General features: G+C 27.9%; 2 protein-coding genes across 4 annotated transcripts in view; one reads left to right on the forward strand and one right to left on the reverse strand.

Moving 5' to 3' along the window:
* LOC136981591 (tetratricopeptide repeat protein 28-like) overlaps nucleotides 1-2,888 on the reverse strand; it is a 34,836-nt gene extending 31,948 nt beyond the window's left edge. The window contains exons 1-2 of one of the 2 annotated variants that reach the window (XM_067277911.1): nucleotides 2,804-2,888; nucleotides 2,518-2,660 (exon numbers count right to left, since the gene is read on the reverse strand). In XM_067277911.1, the coding sequence (XP_067134012.1) occupies nucleotides 2,518-2,659 (142 nt within the window). In that variant the 5' untranslated portion in view covers nucleotide 2,660; nucleotides 2,804-2,888. Of the gene's footprint in view, nucleotides 1-2,517; nucleotides 2,661-2,790 lie in introns of both variants that reach the window. The other variant, XM_067277912.1, reaches the window with a different exon arrangement.
* A 126-nt stretch (nucleotides 2,889-3,014) lies between these two features.
* LOC136981592 (uncharacterized) overlaps nucleotides 3,015-19,060 on the forward strand; it is a 34,226-nt gene continuing 18,180 nt past the window's right edge. Inside the window, exons 1-5 of one of the 2 annotated variants that reach the window (XM_067277913.1) lie at nucleotides 3,015-3,244; nucleotides 7,950-8,075; nucleotides 8,169-8,363; nucleotides 10,545-10,614; nucleotides 16,033-17,451. In XM_067277913.1, the coding sequence (XP_067134014.1) occupies nucleotides 16,548-17,451 (904 nt within the window). In that variant the 5' untranslated portion in view covers nucleotides 3,015-3,244; nucleotides 7,950-8,075; nucleotides 8,169-8,363; nucleotides 10,545-10,614; nucleotides 16,033-16,547. The remainder of the gene's footprint in view (nucleotides 3,245-7,949; nucleotides 8,076-8,168; nucleotides 8,364-10,544; nucleotides 10,615-16,032; nucleotides 17,452-19,060) is intronic. The other variant, XM_067277914.1, reaches the window with a different exon arrangement.

The raw sequence follows: 19,060 nt of genomic DNA on the forward strand, positions 1-19,060 counted from the left end.
ACTAAAACTTTAGAAAACAAGTCCATACGCAGACAAAAGGCATTCCTAAACAAAAGAAAATTGCACTAACTCTCAGCAAACTTTTTCTTGTAGGTTATTCTATCTGCATATCGGACCTATGTAGGGAGTGAGTAAAATAGTATAGAATCTTCTACATATTAAAAGTAATCAATTTTTTTGTTCGATAAACTAATGCAAATTCTTAACAATAGTCTTGCAGAATTCTTACTGATGTCTCTAGAAGATTTTTCAAAAAGTAAAGTAATTAAATGGATAAAACTTACTAGTGGATCCTTTATCAGAATTCCGTACATCCTACATTTGTACTAATCCTAAAATTACTTTTAAACCCGAAAATTTACATAGAAATCACCATGTGATATAGAATTTATAATTTATTTAATAAAATGTAGAAAACATAAAAACAGCGTATTGGAAATGTTATAACAGTATAAATCTAACTGATATTACAGTAGACTCTCAGTTAACGGGCACGCATGACAATTGGAAAATTCCCAATAAATGTACTTACTGGTTGCTTGAGAATTACTACTAAAAATAGGCTTAATACTAAACCCTATACCATACTATAAACTCTGTATTGACTTGATATCAATATTGAAATACAGTAATTGCAATAAAATTAAGATAAATAAAGAAAACACAGTTTATGTACGCAATTAATGTAACACAGTTTTATTATAAAAACAGCTTTGTGAATGCATTTGCAAGTTAGCCTAAATGGCAGTGAGAGACAAACATGTGGTACGTGAAGCGTGGGCTTACCCACGCGCGGCGCGCCAAGTTTAAAACTAAACTTCCGCTAGAAAGTAATTTTATTTTAATTTTTACCTACAGTATTATTTCTTCGAATTTTCGCCGGTTGCTTGAGAATGCCGATTAACAGAGAGTCTATTGTATATTTTAGAAAGATTAGGTCAATTCCAAGAATAGCTTAATAAATAACATTTTTAGTAATCCTGTATTTAAAAATCATATAAAATATAAGGACCTAATTATCATAACTAATATATTTTCCTATTTGGTAAAAATATTATTATTTGAAATCAGTTAAATTAATATATTAAAATATATATGTAAATTTTTCAATTTTTTCGATTTCTACTTTAATGTTGGCTTCCGTTGGCTCTCCGTCTGCTTCTGTCATTAGACCTAGAATGTCCCTTCTCTCCACTGTGTAATCAAATACTATATAAATATTTGGTGTAATAGTGAGAGCTCTCATTCTTCACGAGTGGGACGACACTTTTGTTTTCTAACGTCTTTTGACCCAGGGTGAAGCGAGTAGTCGCGTATCTCCATTTACTTCTCTCCATATATATATATATATATATATATATATATATATATATATATATATATTATACTCGTATTATATACATATATACATATATACAGCAGAGAACCAGAAGAATATATACAGCAGACGCCATTTATATCCTAATCCAGTGTTTTCCAATTTGTGGGATGCGCCCCAAAATTGGAAAACACTGGACTAATTTTATATGCATTGAATGATATAATTTAAAACGAAGAATTGCAAACGTTATTATCTAAAAAATAAATTGATAATAATTAAATTATAAACTTATTTTACATATCGGAATTAATTGTCAATAGAATAAGCTTTTGCTGATAGTATGACTTCAACTCGTTAATACAAACACACGATATCAAGGTCGTGTCATCTTACGTCATTTCATAGGAAAATGTAGCAATAACTGGGAAATTTTATAGATATACTGTATCAGTTATTTCGCTAACATTATCACGTATTATGATAATAAGCGTTACAATAGAAAGCTCAAAAATATATTCAGAATATATCCACGTTAAAATATATCATATAAAATGATAATCATAAAATATTTATGACTAAGTAATAAAATCTGAAAAAATGTATTTAAAATTTAATGAAATTTTTTAAAATTCTGTATGAAATAACTACATTATATGTTTATTTTTATACATCAAATCTGTCGACGTCTCGAAGACAATATATGACATCCCCTACTACAACTATACCATTAATAACTATTAGAATGTTGGAATACTTTTAGATTTGACAACCCATTTCGCAGCTTGTTTGAAATACATGTTTTTACTAGTTTCGTTATTGGTATATTAACGTTATCACGCATTAAGATCAATAACCATTATAATAGAAGCCTTTTCTATTTAAGTAGTCAGTATCTGACTCACTATACTTTAAACTAAGTATATTTAATTCATATAAATCAATTTACTTAAACTGAATGCGAATAACATTAAATAAGAATAAAAACGTGAAATTAATTAAAAATAATAGTTTTTAGATTTTTTAAATATTTTTTGTTTATGATATTTATTTTGTCAAATTTATATTCGTCGAAGCGACGCGACGCGAAAGAAAGCGATAATCTGGTCATTAAACCCAAAAAAAACTTTATTTTTCATATATAATCAGTTCATTTTTCTTAAATAGACAATTAATGATAAATAACTAGAGCAACTTACTTCCTGTCTTCATTGCTTTTTCACACTGCATCTTTCCATTTGCATCATTTTTAAGTTTTTCTGACATTTCATCAAAACTGTTTAATAATTTCGTAGCATTTTCTTTCAAACTCTCGTTATTATCTATTTCTAAGAACTCCATGCTAAATACATCAAACATGCGTCACTAATAATGTATTTATATTATAAATTTAAAATAGTTAAATTATTTTATATTACATAAAATAAAAATACACAGATTAATTTTACTATAATATAGGGAGAGATATTTACAAATGTAAGGTACCTCGGTGTTTAAAGAACACAAAAACGAGCCAAGTATCAAATTCTCATTATAGAGAAATTGATAAGTTCATATCATAGAAAAATTTTACCAGGAAAAAATGATACGCTTTTCTAATTGGTGAACAAAAAGTGATTTCACATTTAACTTCTGCAATTGGTTGACTGATAATGACTCAGTCATGACTTACAGTTGTGAAATAACAGGAAACGTCAGCGTCAAAATATACAACTGCTGTGTTCAGTTTATGCCGTTAGTATGAATTCACGCTAGACAGATCGAGCGAGCTTTTTAATTAATATTTCGAGTGCTTTTATTTAATTTTATTTAAAACTCACATTAAATGATTTTCGTCAACGATAAGGGCGTTACTGATATATATTGGTATCGAGAGCACTTAAAGGCTGTTGCTACTGGTAGAGACTTTCAGAAACATTTCTTAAGGTAATTGTACGAGAGTTTTATGTTTATTTATAGAAAATAGAAATTAAATTGTTTTTTCCGTGTTTTATATAGTCTAATAATATATTTTAGCTCAATAAATGAATATTTTAATTAATTAATGACAATAGCTTCATCTATCAAGTTACATGTTTAATTTTATCTATTTATGAAACAATGTAGTCAGATAAAATATAAAATCAAATGTAAAACATGTTTTTTCTATAATTTATAATATTTACATTTATTTTATTTAATATTTAGTCGATTATTTATAATTTTCTATTCCGGTTTTAAATAAATTCTGAAAAATTACTTAAAATTATGAAAATGAAACACTTGAATTTGAGTAAATTTAAATTTAAAAAAGAAATAAAATGTCTGAAAATATATTCAAAATTTTAAATTGTTTTATTTTTAAATTTAAAAATTGAAAAGTAAAACAATTAGGCTACAATGATGATATTTCTTTTACTTTTGTTATTGATTAATTAATTTATTAATAATTATTAAACGCTTTTATTTAACTTGCTTTGTGCCATGTTTTCAAATATTGCAAATAAAATTTCATCCACTCTTAATTAACATAGAAAGCTGAAACTTAGTTCTATGCCCAACAACAATGCATTTCATCATGTTTTAGAGCAGCGATGGCAAACCCTTTTTCGAAGGTGGGTCAAACTGAATTCGAAGTTTAGTAACGGAAATTTGAGAGTCAAACATTTAATTTAATTAATTAAAAAAATGCAACGAAATGCTTAAAAATACAGTATTACCTTATTTAACTTTCTAATCTATATTTTCAAAATAATAAACTATATAACTTAAGTAAAAAAATAAATATTGTGATTGTAACGAAATATTCTGTTTAATGGTAAATCTTCTGCTGTTTATTGGATTGCAATTTGAAAAAATTGATTTATAAATGTCGTCCATCCGCTGTCTGTCTTTCGTTAATCTCGAGAACGGAGTTATACAGATGAAAGACGAGACCAGATATGGAAACCATAGGTACAGAAATCCCTGATTAATATTATATAAACTTCCGATGAAGACCGGAAGTTAATGTATTTCAATTCAAAACTTTCCCTAAAGCAGTTAATAGATGACCGGCACGACTCAATTGTTAAAGGAAAAGTATGATGTACAGGGGCAAGATACTACAGTACTAATTTGAGATGGAGAGAATATATTTTAAATGAAATAAATTAAAAGTATGATTAAAAATTGAAGCCAAGTATTGTTAGTAGTCTTTACAATTTTTCATGACAGCTTTTAGGATCTTGCTTTCACATTACATATAAAAAAAATAATAAATTTAAAAATTTTGAATAACGTATAAAAAAACTTATTTTCTAAATACTGTGTTCAATGCGCCATCACAGTTTTAGAGGATATTCCACTCCAAAACCCAATGAACATAGAACATAATCAAATATAGACTTCAATCATGTGTGTACATAAATGCATGAATTTGGTAAGGTAACCCACTCCTACCATCCTCCATTCTAATCTCGAAAAACATGTTAAATAAAAGCACTTTTTAAAACAAATTTTTAATTTGTTAACATTATTTGCCATTATAATTCTTTCGTTTGACTTTTTTACATGCTAATTAAATTTCATTAGTTCTTACATTTAATAAAAGTATTTTAAATTCATTTTTTAAAAATATTTTGATCAAAAAGTGAATATTTTAAATGAATAGCACAAAATTATACATAAAAATATAAATCATGTATTATTTTATTATACTGTATTATACACAAATTTTAATTAAGAAAATGTAAAAATAATGAAGTTTCAATAAAATTTAATGAAAATTAATAAATAAAAAATAACTACAAATAGTGTATATACAGTCAAACCTGTCTATAACGGAACTTCCCCAAGGAACAGAACAACTCTTCCGTAGTGGACAGGTTTCCGCTGTATACAGGTTACCTACTATAGGTATCCTTCGATTAATGTATTTTTTACTGTTTGTATAGCGTGATATCCTGTACAAAAGTTAAAAAGCATGCCCAATATGCATTTTATCTGCAAACATTTCGACTTGATTTTATTCATTCGAAATGTGATGTAAAGAAGTTTAAAATAAGCTACAAAACAAATAATACAATTTTGTATCGGGAATAATGTGTTAAATTTTACACTTCTAATTACATCACATGTTTATGTTAAGTAAAACACAGCTGTAAATAAAAATACGCAAAAACTTTCCGTTCAAATTCCAATGAAATTACTGTAATACAGTAGTCACATTTTGCTATTCTGTATTGGGTATGTGTATTTTTTGACTTTTTTTTAATGTTTTATACAGGCTAAGCTTGTAAACCAATGGCGTAGCGTAGTGGGGCGGCAGGGGCGGCTCGCCCCGGGCGGCACTTATAGGGGGCTGAAAAATTTCACAATAAATAATAATATCTTGTAAAAATACCTAAATAAGGGGGCGGCGAAATTTTCCTCCGCCCCGGACGGCTGACACCCACGCTACGCCACTGTTGTAAGCGTCTTGTTAAATTTGTGTTAATTAAATCGGATAAAGATACCGATTTTTCCGTTATACGGCCCGATTTTCCTTTCCATTTCCGCATTGGACAGGTTCCGCTATATACAGGTTATATACATTACTTTTTGCAAAAAATTCAAGAGACCGAAGAAATTTTCCGTTAATGACAGGTTTTCGCTGTATACAGGTTCCGTTATAGACAGGTTTGACCGTATAATAAAAAAATTGATTACAAAAAAAATATTTATCAATATATAATAAAATTGTAAATACATTTTATTTTTATTAGTAAATTTATTATATTTTTATTTTTATTATATTATAGTTTTTATTCTTTTGTTTGTTTTATTCTATAATTCTCTATAATGGATAAGAATAAAGAATATATCTTATAAAAACAAAATGTATTAATTTCTAATTGAAAGAGTAATAAATGAGCAGAAAGTATTTTATACAGCAAGATGAATTTATTTATAATGTAGTAAAATCATTACTCACACGAGAGAAGGGTGTGATGGGATTCGGATTAGTAAATATGGGTCCTATCCTTTTCTGATAACCGTAAAAATAGATGAATAATATAAATGAAACAAATAAAAGTAGATTGTTTTATAACTTTCGCATTGTGATTTTTATTTAAAATAATAAGTTTTAACATTCCTTTGTGTTTTGGACACGAGCCAAAAGGTTTAGCTGACTCTCTAGCATTTTAGATTTCAAATGAGCATTATTTGCAACCTAAAATGATTATGATTTTAAAAATATGTTTCATTATTAAGTTTATGCCTTTTATGATTTTGCAGAAATAAAACTATTACCGTTACCAAGTACATTTCTTTTTATTAAATTCCCCTGTAACTATTTATTCGAGACTTAATCACAATAATTTCATAATTATTACACAGTAGAGAGATAAAAGTGAACATTATACAATGGAGGACATTTGTAACAAAATAGTTTTTTCTTTATAAATGTTTGATATATAATCGTAAATTATAAAACATTAAATAGATAATAGGGTTTTAAACTCAATGTTAGAATTATTACCAAACTAGCAAGTTTTATTCAATTAACATTCAATGAGCCATTTAAAAGTTGATGTTCTGCACAAAAATTATCTGTACAGCAAGTGTTTTCTGAGCCGTTTGAAGGTGATTCGCGTCTACCTGTTCTCTGGTTTCAGGTGGCTCCTCCCACTGGTTCTCTCTCTCAATGGCTTCTTTCAGTTTTGCATCCAGATTCCAGGGTGGCAATTTAGTATTCCATGGCTGACCAGCATCAAACTTATCTTAAGATAACAATCCAGTGAATATCACAAGATTGTTACAGATACTATAAGATTAATTTAATTTTGTGGGTTCTTCCTTTTTCAAAATTAAATCCAAATCGACTCTTTTACATATTATTATCTATTTCTTACATGTATTAATACAAATCTATGTTACAAGCAAAAGGGGGAAAACATTTTTACTTTAGAAAATGTCTATAAAGTTCGAAATCATTGTTTACAACATCTTCTAAATTAAATGCAAATTTAGGGATCCTTTTAAAGTTTATTACGTTATAGTTATTGCATCCAAATGTAATAAATTCTGTCGGCCATTTTTTTCATAATTATTAACAATATAAAATTATACAATAAGCTTATGCTATATGCAATATAAAATAGCAATATGCTCATTTGCAATATATTGAGATTTATCTCAAATTCTCGAGTAATTGACGATTTTTTGCAATTTTTGTCTGTTATATTTTTTCATGGTCTGCTTTTGAAAACATACTGGGACGGCACCCAATATGTTTTGAATCATTTACATTAAAATTCCTGATCGACATTAAATTTGAACTGTCAACGTAAAAAACATGCCATTCATTTTGCTACATAAATCTTATATTTAACTTATATTTTTGTAAATTTTAGATAATGCCCCTAATCACCCAATGAAACTTAATGATTGATGTCATAACTATAGTCTTTTTTTTACCATCCAATACAACTTCACTACTTCATCTTGTAGACCAGGGTCACTTTATCCAGTATTTACTGTTCAATTTAACTACCTGTATTTATTTTCTGAATATTTCTATTTAACTTTAGGTATATGCATAAAATTTCATATAACATCAAACTATGAAATTAAAATCATTGCTATGACTCTAAATAAGTTAATTTTATTTTGCATTTAATTTTTTCAGATGAGCATTGAACTTGATAAAATGATAAAAATAACTGATAAGAATTAGAAACTGAAATAAAATACAACTAATTTCATGAAGATTATCAATTATAGTTACTAAAATAATAATACTTGCAATATAAAAGTAAGAATAATCTTTATGATTAATTAATTATTGAAATTCAGTCATTTCAAATCTTTAAACTAAAATGAAAAGATTTTTTATTATTCATTTTAGTTATTATGGATTCAAACAAGTGTGAAGAAGAACATTTAGAAGTTGCACAAGTATCAGGTAATAAAGAACAGGACATCAATTATGATATAATTTCTAGTTTGGAAGGGAAACAAGCAAATCAGAAATTATATATTAAAACTAAAGACAGTAATAATTCACCTTGGTACTAAAGTGGTGTTGGAAGTTCAGAATGAGGTAAAAATGTGTGCTCTTTTCTGTAATTAAACAATGGGTTAATAAAACAAAAATATATAAAATTATGAATTAATATCTTTTAAACAATAAAGAATGGTTGCAGAAGAAAAAAAAACTGTAAATATCTCTTCCTTTATTCTTTCACTGATACACAGAAGTCAAACCTTTTTTAGCATAATTATCTTTAAAAATATTTATCTATGCTGAAGTTTTAGACTTCAAATAATGATATTTAAAGAAATTAAACGAAAATGCTTCAATTAGAATAAATGTAAAGAAGCTAATGGAAAAAAGGATGATTAGATGATAAACCAAAAGGATAATTGAAAAAGTTAGGTGATAAACAGAAATCTTATGACACATTATGTGCCAGATGATTTCTCCCGATAAACCAGTTTAAGCATGCATGCCATAGGTTCGTCATCCCTGCACAGATATAAGTACAATTTTACCAAAGCAGTTTCGGTCTTATTCAACTTATATGAATTACTCTAAAATGAATAAATTCATAACTTCACCACAGACCTTTTACCATTTTTACATTTTTAGATACAGCTGAGCAACCATTTTAAAAAAGCTGTTATTGTCAAAAAATATTTTTGTTAGTGAGAGGATGATAGAAGAAACATCATTTACTTTTCTGTGTATATTTTATTTTTATTATTTGATATAAAAAAATCCTCTTGAGAATTAGGAGATTGCACTTGATGATTTTAGCAATTTCAAAACTTCATAATCTGATATATTTTTGTTATGTTGTTATTAAAATGCTTAAATGAATATTTATAATATAAATTTTAAATACTTTCAAGGAATGACAAAAGACTTGTGAAAGAAAATGTATTATGCAATATTTCTCAAATTAATTTATAGAGATGGCAATTCATTTCTTGGTGAATTTCTTGTAATTTTTCACTTTATTTAATATTAAAGTGAAAAGTATACAGTTATCTTTTTTCTTATTCTTTTTTATGGTTATTTAATTATAATCCTTTTTAAAATAATTCTCAAATATTTTATATATAGTGTTATTTTATCTTAACATTTTAATTAGCAAAGAAAAATTAATATATATGTATATTAATTCTTACATTTTTAAAGAATTTTTAATGTTAACTTAACTATGTATGAGAACCTAGGGGCCAATATATTAGGTTGAATAGAAATTTCCTATTCAACCTAACAGGAAACATTTGTGTCAGTTCCAAACGAACTTTCTTTCAATTTTGGAGGAAGTTCCTGAGGAGATATGCTGTTTTTGATATCAATTCCACAAGGAAGTTTCTTGTTGCTTCTCTCCTCAAGTGACTCGAATAGCCCCAAATGATTGGTCAGACGAATATCCTATAAATAGGATTGGCACCAACGCTTAGAGAGGTGAGCTGGATTTGGAAACAACTTCCAAGAAAGTTGGTGTCCCAAAAACAAAGTGTTCCGCCAAATACAGGAAAATGCAGTCAGCCCCGTCAATGACTCAGAAGAAAACAAATGAGGTATTGCATTTTCTCAAACCTGTAAACTCTCTCTCTTCAATTTTAGATAAATTTGATATGTCAGTAAAATAGCTAAGAAAAAATATACTTATAATAGATTTATTCGATAAGACCCTTGTTATTTTAGAGATTGTTTAATGTTTGTGTTGTATTTATATTTATCATTTTTTGAAAGTACTTATATTATTGAATTAAATAAATATGTTTATATATGATAAAAATGTTTCCAGTCTAGTTCTTTTGTCTTATCCAGGAAAGATTTCAAATCCCTCTTGGATTCATAAGCAACTTGAATTGATATAATTTTGAAAATATCACGAGTTAGGACGTGATTTTTCTTTTCTTTCCTAACTGTTGTCATGAATCTTAACATTAGAAAGATCTTGACCATCTTTAAACAAAAAATATTTCCATCCTGAATCCGTGAGCACAGTCATACAGCACACAGTGATCTCACATATGTTTAACATTAAAAATTATAAACTGATATGTATATCAGCTTAGAATTTCAGAATACAAAATCTTTTTAAATAGTTAACATTAAAAATTCTTTCTGATATCAATATCGAGATAAGTTATATTATAGTAGTTCATATATAACTTTGATTGTTATAAGAATTGATGTAGTTAAGCAGTTAAGATAATTAATATGAAACTAATTATAATTTTATCAAATTTACATTTACAGAGAGACATAGAAAAGCTGCAGCCTTACCTTCAAGGTTTAAAAAGAGAAATATTACAGGAGAAACCAACAGGTAGATTAGTGTATCTATTTTTTTTTTTTTTTTTTTGCTTTTAAAACAGTGCATTTTGTAAATTATTAAAATGAATAATCTAGGTATCATATTTAAAGTTAATAAAATTGCATTAATCTTTCATTAATGTATTAAAATATTCATACGTCTCTCAGAAAAAAAATTACCATATTTACTCAAATATAAGATGATCTTGCATATAGGACGAGGTGTGACTTTAAAGATCAAAATAAAGAAAATTAGATTTATTAATACAATTCTAATTTTATTTCATTTAATAACAAATAAAATATCAAATGCATGTAAATGCACATGTTGTCCCACAAAAATTACTGGCATTTTAAACTTCAAGGAAAATCTTGTAGAATCGACAACATAATTTGTTCACGTAAAGCTGCACAATCGGGAACCTTTTTTGCCAATTCTTAACAGTCGAATCCACTCTTCGTCAATTACACTTATGAGTTTCTTTGAATTCTGATTTCCAAATAATCATCTGTTTTCACATGGGAATGAATTAAAACTTATATCAGGCTCCTGTGTAATTTTGGAATTCAATTCAAAAGCTTTGCTTTTCCTATTGCTGTTCATCTTTACTCCTGAAAATACACAAGAACGATTCAAATGACCCAGATAAAATACTATTGTTTTTAAACACCAGAAGGTGAGAATCCAGTAAAAAATGCAAATACACAGTTTACAAAAATTATACAAAAATGAAAAGAATCCTTTGCTCGCATGTATAGGACAACCTAGGAATTTGAAGCAGTGAAAAATGGATAAAAACCTTGTCTTATATGCAAGTAAATATGGTATATAAGATTGTCAAATGCAACTAAGAAATACATTTAAAAACATTATAGAGAATATTAGAATAGATCAATAATGCACAGCTGATAGAATTTTATAGGTTATTGATGCCAAATCCTCTGTCTTTTGAGCTGAGAATCCATCTTTGGAAGCAGTTGTCAATCTGTCAGCCTGAGATAGAAATTCTCTGCCTTTTCAAGATAACACAACAACCCATTAATACATTGTCTTCTCAAACATAGATTTATGATCAATACTCCCAAGAAAAATTAAATTAGCTTTGCTCGTATCACAGATTTTTTAAAAGTGTGCATTCTTCAACATTAACATTTCTTTTGAGTTTAGCATTGCCAGACATATGAGAATTCTTGTACACATACAAGAATTTCAATGGAAGCTTGAAATTTCTGATTTAATCATAAAAAATTAATTTTTTCATAAATCTCTATGCTGTAGGCTATAAGGAATTATTAATTTTTGTAAATTTTCAATAGATAATTAACTTTTTAAATAATGCTTATTATATATTGTAAAATGGATTATTATTTTGTGTTTTACATTTTTACTACTACTAATCTGTCTAGCAGGAAAAGCCAATATTATAGTTTTATTATTGTGATAAAGAGAACGAAAATTGAATAAATGGTTAAAAGTTCCATTAATTTTGTTGACAATCATTCTACAAATTTTGTTTTTATTTCTCAGCCTTTGCATTTCAAAATCAAGTCAGTTTCATCTATATCTATAAATAATGTAAGGTTGACAAGTGTGTATGCATATGATAAATTTTTATTTTAATCCAGACATGTCATTTGATCTTTCAAAGTCAGCAACAGCTAATGTAAACAGATATTAGAAAATTGTTTCATATTATTGTTTACTGTAAGACACTTTTTGTGATAGTGCATAGTGTATACAGTTATTGTAACTTGCAGTCATAGGATACACCTTTGAAATTTGATTTTGCATTCTGATTAAGAAAGTTTCCATCTCTGAATTAACATATATTCATTCTTTGCATTCATTTATATATAGTTTGCCTATTTAAGAAATGAATATGGATTAACTAAATTAATTTATTACTTATTTACAAACTGCAAAGAAACATTTTAGAACATAGAAAAAACTATTTAGAATAGATTCAATTCAAACTGATGCATGTCATGCAAAATTAAAATGTACAAGGCTTTTACATGATTACATTTTTAGAAATATATGGGACTGTTCATAAATGACATCCACAATGAAAGAGAGGGAGGGGTTATGACAAGTCAGATATGAGGGGGAGAGATTGAGCTTCAGTGGACATCTGTTTATTTTATTAAATTTTATACAATTTATGCATTTTATTATATTTATTTTAAAATTTCTTTTCTGTTTCATTTCTACTAGGGATTGCAATTGCTGGATCCCTCATCCAGCAATTCAGCTGGATCCAGCGCATTCTTTGGCCTGCTGGATCCAGCACGTGGTGCTGGATCCAGTGCTGCGGATCCGCAAATACTCAATTAACTTTCTAAATAATGGCACAAAAGTATACGTTGTCGGTGTTGCCGCTTTACTGTGTGCGCTATCGTTCGGTGGCGAGAGTGACGTTGCTGTTCAGTGCAGCATGTGCTAAATAAAGTGTCTTCACGCTAAATAAAATAAGTAACTCCTCTACTAGTCCTGGTGCATAATTCTAATTTAGGGTTGGTTGTGAAGTCAACAAATCACGTGATGGAACGATTTATGATTATTTGATGACCCTGAAACCAACTAGAGTAGAGGCAGAAAGGGCCTTTTCCACAGCGGGATACATATGCAATACATTAAGAAGTAGGTTGGGAGACAACACCATCAATACCATTTGTTTCTTGAGATCCTACTTCCAGAAAAGTAAAAAAAAATAACAGAAGTGATAGATTTAATTTTATTTAATCCTTTAAAATATTTTATTCAAGACAAGACTAATATTTTATAACTTCTACTTTAATTCTATTAAGTAAGAGTTTTTAACTTTTATTTTATAAATGGTTAGTGGGCTAGGCTAGGCAATTTTATTGTGAAAATTAGTGAGAAACTGAGACTACCTAGTTAGTTAAATTGTTAATTAAATTAATGAGTATCAGTATCTTAGATATATGATGATATGAATGTATGTGATTCATGATTGTCATAATAATAACTAATTACTTACTCACTACTTTACTAACACTAATAATTAAATTACTTATAAATAACTACAGACTGATATGTAGAGCCTATATAAGAAAACCGGTAAGACTGATAGCCACTTAGCCACTGATTATCCGTCCTTACATTATTATAATATATTAATACAAATTTATTAGTAGAACTATTTTTGCTATTATTTAACTTAAAGATTACATTATAATTATAATCTAACTAAACATTTAAAGTTAATTATCTCTATCTCAAATGTTAAACCGAACCAAAGTTAAGTTTACTACCTAAATGTGTAAGAAGTTTTACTGATTTATAGTGACCAGTCTAAATAATAAAAGTTTCTTAAGTATTTTTTAAAAAATGTTTTATTTCTTTAAAAAAAAACCATAAATTGCTGGATAGATAGATAGATAACACTTTATTGCACCAAAAATACATTTGCGCTTGATCCACGCTGGATGATGTTGGTCCAGCAAAAATCCAGCTGGATTGAAAACACTGCTGGATTGCAATCCCTAATTTCTACATATGGTATCTCACTTATAAAGTGATAAAAAGTTTTAAGGGTGGTCGAGTTTCGTTGGATGTCTGAAGAGGGGAGGGGGTTACAGAAACTTGGACAATCTAGAACAAGAAGGAGAGAAGAAGTAAAAATTTCAAGAAAAATGAGGACAGAATAGGGTTATCCATAAATTATGTCAAAAACTATAATATATATATTGAAAAAGTCTCTCACGGCTGCTTAATAGTAATTAAATATAAGACTGTTTTTCATAATGACCAAAAATGGGAGTTACAGTGGATATGTAAAGGTTCTCCCATAATATTCATATGGGAAACCTTTACATATCCACTGTAACACTGTGCAATGCACTGACATTGGAAATTCCACAGCTGTGGATAACATTATTTAAACAAGCCAAATTATAATTTTGCCTTCTAATTTATACCACAGCCAAACACGGCACCATTATTAGCTATTTAAGTATTTTTGGGGAGATTATGTCATTACAGCACATTTCTATAAAAATATTATAATTATTTCAATTTTAATATTTTATTCTAAATTCCATCTATGTGTTGGAATCAACGATCAAAATTATTGTCAAATGTTATACGACATCGTTGCGTACAATGAATTGTGTTGCAATGTTTTATAAGCGTTCTTCCGTTACATAATAAAAGGTTGGTGCCGCTGTTGACCCCTCTGGGGACGGTGACCTCGTTTCACACACCCCTTTCCAGCGCTGACCTTCTGTGAGTCAAGACCAAGGGCGTCGCCAGAGGGGGCAGAGGGGCAGTTGCCCCTCCCTAGACATGCGAAAAAAATTATTTAAATGCTAAGTCATTTTTGCCCGATTTATAATTCCCACGCGAAAAACCCAAGAAGATTATGTTTTAATTAAAATAATCTTCTTAAGCTTTTTAAAATTTATGAATCGTTTTTATTTTACCTACATACAATTCATATCCTCTATCAATTTATATCATCTTGCCCTCCCCTGGCCCATTGGCTGGCGACGCCCTTGGTCAAGACAATGTAATCTTTGTGTATTCTTTGTTTCTTTGTTATATAACCAGTTACACGAGTCTAACATACATGCATTACGTAATTTGAAAAGTCCGTTAAAAAGCTGATCATTCGAAAATTCAAAAAGTGTATTCAATTTTTTGCCTGAGGATGATAGCTATAAGCTATTGAAAGTGCTTGCGAGTACATCTGAATTTTAACAAGTTGCTATTTGTAATGCCACAACACTGAACTGTCAATTATTTAATCTAAGACTATTTAAATATAAGCCTGAAGTTTATTTGATATGAGAATATATTAAGAGATGCTATAAATTATTCTATATTTTAATCTTATAAATCTTATTTAATCTTATATGAAATTTTTAATATTACAGTAAAGTTCATTAATCCAGCAATAGCAATCTGAATAATGTTGGATTACCAGGCATTTTTGTAATTTTTAAAAAAATTTGATAAATTATATGAAATCTGAGCATTACAGGCATTATTTTGTAGCAGAATACACTGCTGCAAGCTTTCAATTTTGTTTACACAAGCTTTTTAATCAATCTGAAGATGATATAATATATGACTATACTTCTTAAAATTGATTAAGAAACCTACAAAAACATTAATGAACATGTTATTGCACAAAATTAATATTCATAATGATTCATATAATAATCATTTTCCAGACATTTACAGTATTTATATTCAGGGTCTTTAGTACATTACATATCCAAACAATTCATGATTTGTGGAATCCTAATATGCCAATTATCATCACATAATTTCAGAGTAATGGCTACTTTTCAGAGGTTGCCAGCTTACCAGACATTCTGAATTTTTTGGTGTCAGATTAATGAACTTCCACTGTAATTAAATAATAATAATTATCAATATTAAATATATTATTTTTCATTACAGGTTTAAAATATGAAAGAGATATTATAAATGAAACCAACACTATTAATAAAGATATTGAAAGCAGTGATGACAAAGAAAATGTAAATAAAGAAGATTGCAATTTGAAATGTGAAGATCCTCATCCTTTCAATGAAATTGGATTAAATGAAAAAGATCAGCTTTCAGGAGATGGAACAAATTTAGATAAACTCTTCATAAAAATTAGCAAAGAGAACAATGAATGTTTATTGACTCCAGAATATTTTAAATCCCCATCTTGTATCTATTCTTCTGCATCAGTACCATCAAATTCAAATCAAATTTATGAGAATATCAATTCAACAATTGCTTCTTTAAATTTTACTACAGCAGATACAAACTCATTTGTCACTTCATCAAATGTATCAAGTCCATCTTGTATTCAAACAGCTAATACCAAAGTTTTTTTGAATAAAAATAAAAATCATGATAACCAAAATGTGTTCAATGCTACAAATAATTCTCAAATACCACATTTTGGATTTGATTCCAAGAAGATGAATAATTCTTTATTTATTCAAGGACACTCTTCTACATCTTTTCAAGTAAAAGATTCATGCATAAATTCTGATGAAAATTTAAAACATGGCTATTCATATTATGCACATAATGAACAAAATTTAGAAAGATTTCAACCTTCTTTTCCACCTAAAACTTCTTATTCATCAACATCTCAGCATCTAACATCTAGTATCAAAGGTCCAAATGATTATTTTACTGATTCCTATGATGGTGCTAGAAAACAATCTGAATTTCCTTTAGCAAGTAGTAATACTCCTGTGTCAACATCATGTACTTATGCTACTAATAGTATTAAACCATCAACTGATAACTTTTCAAACTTTACAATAAATAAAACCAAAGTCCAAAAATCTGTTTCTTTACTTGCTGAAGTAAGTGATCAGTCATCACTTCAACTAAACAGTCATACAGAAAATAAGTCATCTTGGTTTCCTAGAGAAAGACTTTTAAAGACACGGCCAAAGAATGACTGGAAACCACTTGGTGTGAATTTTATGGAAGAACGCAACTTTAAACTGGGTATTATACCTGGAAAATTTTATGATACATCAAATGGTGTTCTAGTAGAAATGAAAAATGGTAAAAATTATACTATATTTTTAGTAAATGATAATAAAGAACAATGTGATGTAGATGTTTTTGTGGATACTCACATTGTTGCAAAACTTAGATTAGATGGTAACAGCACTGAATATCTTGAAGGACCACGATATGATACTATGAAATTTATGTTTGTAAGAGCCCGTGATGCTCCACCAGAAGCTGAAATTATGTACAATGATGAAGGTAATGGACTTATAGAAGTAATTTTTAAACCAGAAAAAAAAAATACAGTAAATCGGAAATTGAGAGAGAGAGCTTGGTCTGCAGACTCTAATGGTAATATTAATTTAAGTATATTTTTATTTAATTAAATTATTAGTAATTTTATTTATATTTTTAATAATTTGCTGTGGCTGACACATTATAACACTACACATATTTCTTGGTTTTTCATTGTCTTTTTCAATGTTGAGTGAAAAGAAATAATGAAATCAAATTAATTTAATGTTCATCAGGATTAATGAAATATTCCTGACAAAAATATATCCTACATGAAATATAGAACTTTATACAAAATTAAACTTAGATTTGTAAATCTAAAACTGGCTTCTCCAAATTCTAAACATACATTCTTATGATTGATTAAATATATCATAGTTAAATATCCAAGTATTTTTTAGCCTTCTAATTTATTATCAAGAATATAAATTTTAAAGAAACTTTGATAAACATTAGATAGAATACTGTTTATTATTTCTTCTTTCTAAATTCTATTAAAAAAATTTTTTTATTATTATTCTATCTGATGGTTATCGAAATTTCTTCTCAAATTTATAGTTCTTTTGATGGGCCAAAAGATTTCAAAGTATTTACGAAACATAGCAGAGAATTATGAGACCTCCATAAAGCAGGAAGTAATAGACATAAAATTGTAAGTTATTAAGAAGGAATTGATAATGATAACTCAATTAATTAAACAGAATTAGTGAATATTTTGATAAAACATTAAAAATTTAATTATTGCTTTGATTTATAATCCTCTTATACCATGATATAAATGAAACAAGAACAAGCTTGCAGTTATTATTGTAAACAATATTAGGATGAAAAGCAGTAGAAATTTTATAACTGTTTATTTTAATTATAATAGTATAACAGTAGTGTATTATAGCTGACTTTACAATAAAGCTTTTTTGTTGATATTGGATCAAACATTAAGTAGAAAACATTTTATTGAAATTAATAGTCACTAGATTGAATCACTTCTTAATTCTTGTAAGAATTTAATATAAATACAGTCAAACCTGTTTTTATGCAGTCTTTTTCTGTGCGATTTTTATTTGTGCGATTTTTTTATGCGATTTTTTATTTGTGCGGTATAGTTGGCGACTAGTCTCGTGTGTCATGTCTCACGTTGACTTATTATAGCTAAATAAACTTATTATAGCATAAATGAACTTATTATAGTAATATTATTGCATGAGTATGCGAAAAATGAAATAATTTACTTTTTAAGTGAACAAAACACCACCTGGACAAAAATATGTAAAACAGACAATAGACCAGACGATGCAGTCAAGTGCTGACATCTGTTGTCAATAAATTCTATTTCATACGGTTTTGAGTTATTTTCTATGTGAGACTTTTTTTATGCGGTCCCTATTGACCGCATAAAAAAAATATTTTTTTAATTGTGTTGCGAAAACTATTTTTTATAGCTCCTCGTGAAGTTTCGTGCGATTTTTTTTATGCGTTTTTTTTTTTAATGCGGTCCCTATCCCCCGCATAAAAACAGGTTTGTCTGTATATTGAATTAATTTTAAATGATAATTTAAATGTAATAGGGCTTACTGGATCCTGATAAATACATTTAAATTTCTACTTAAAATGAATAGACCTGTTGGCTTTACCTAAAAGTGTTTGTAATGCAATGAATGATGAACAA

The sequence above is a fragment of the Centruroides vittatus genome, unplaced genomic scaffold, assembly GCF_030686945.1.
Source record: "Centruroides vittatus isolate TY-2023 unplaced genomic scaffold, ASM3068694v2 contig_782, whole genome shotgun sequence".
NCBI lineage: Eukaryota > Metazoa > Arthropoda > Arachnida > Scorpiones > Buthidae > Centruroides > Centruroides vittatus.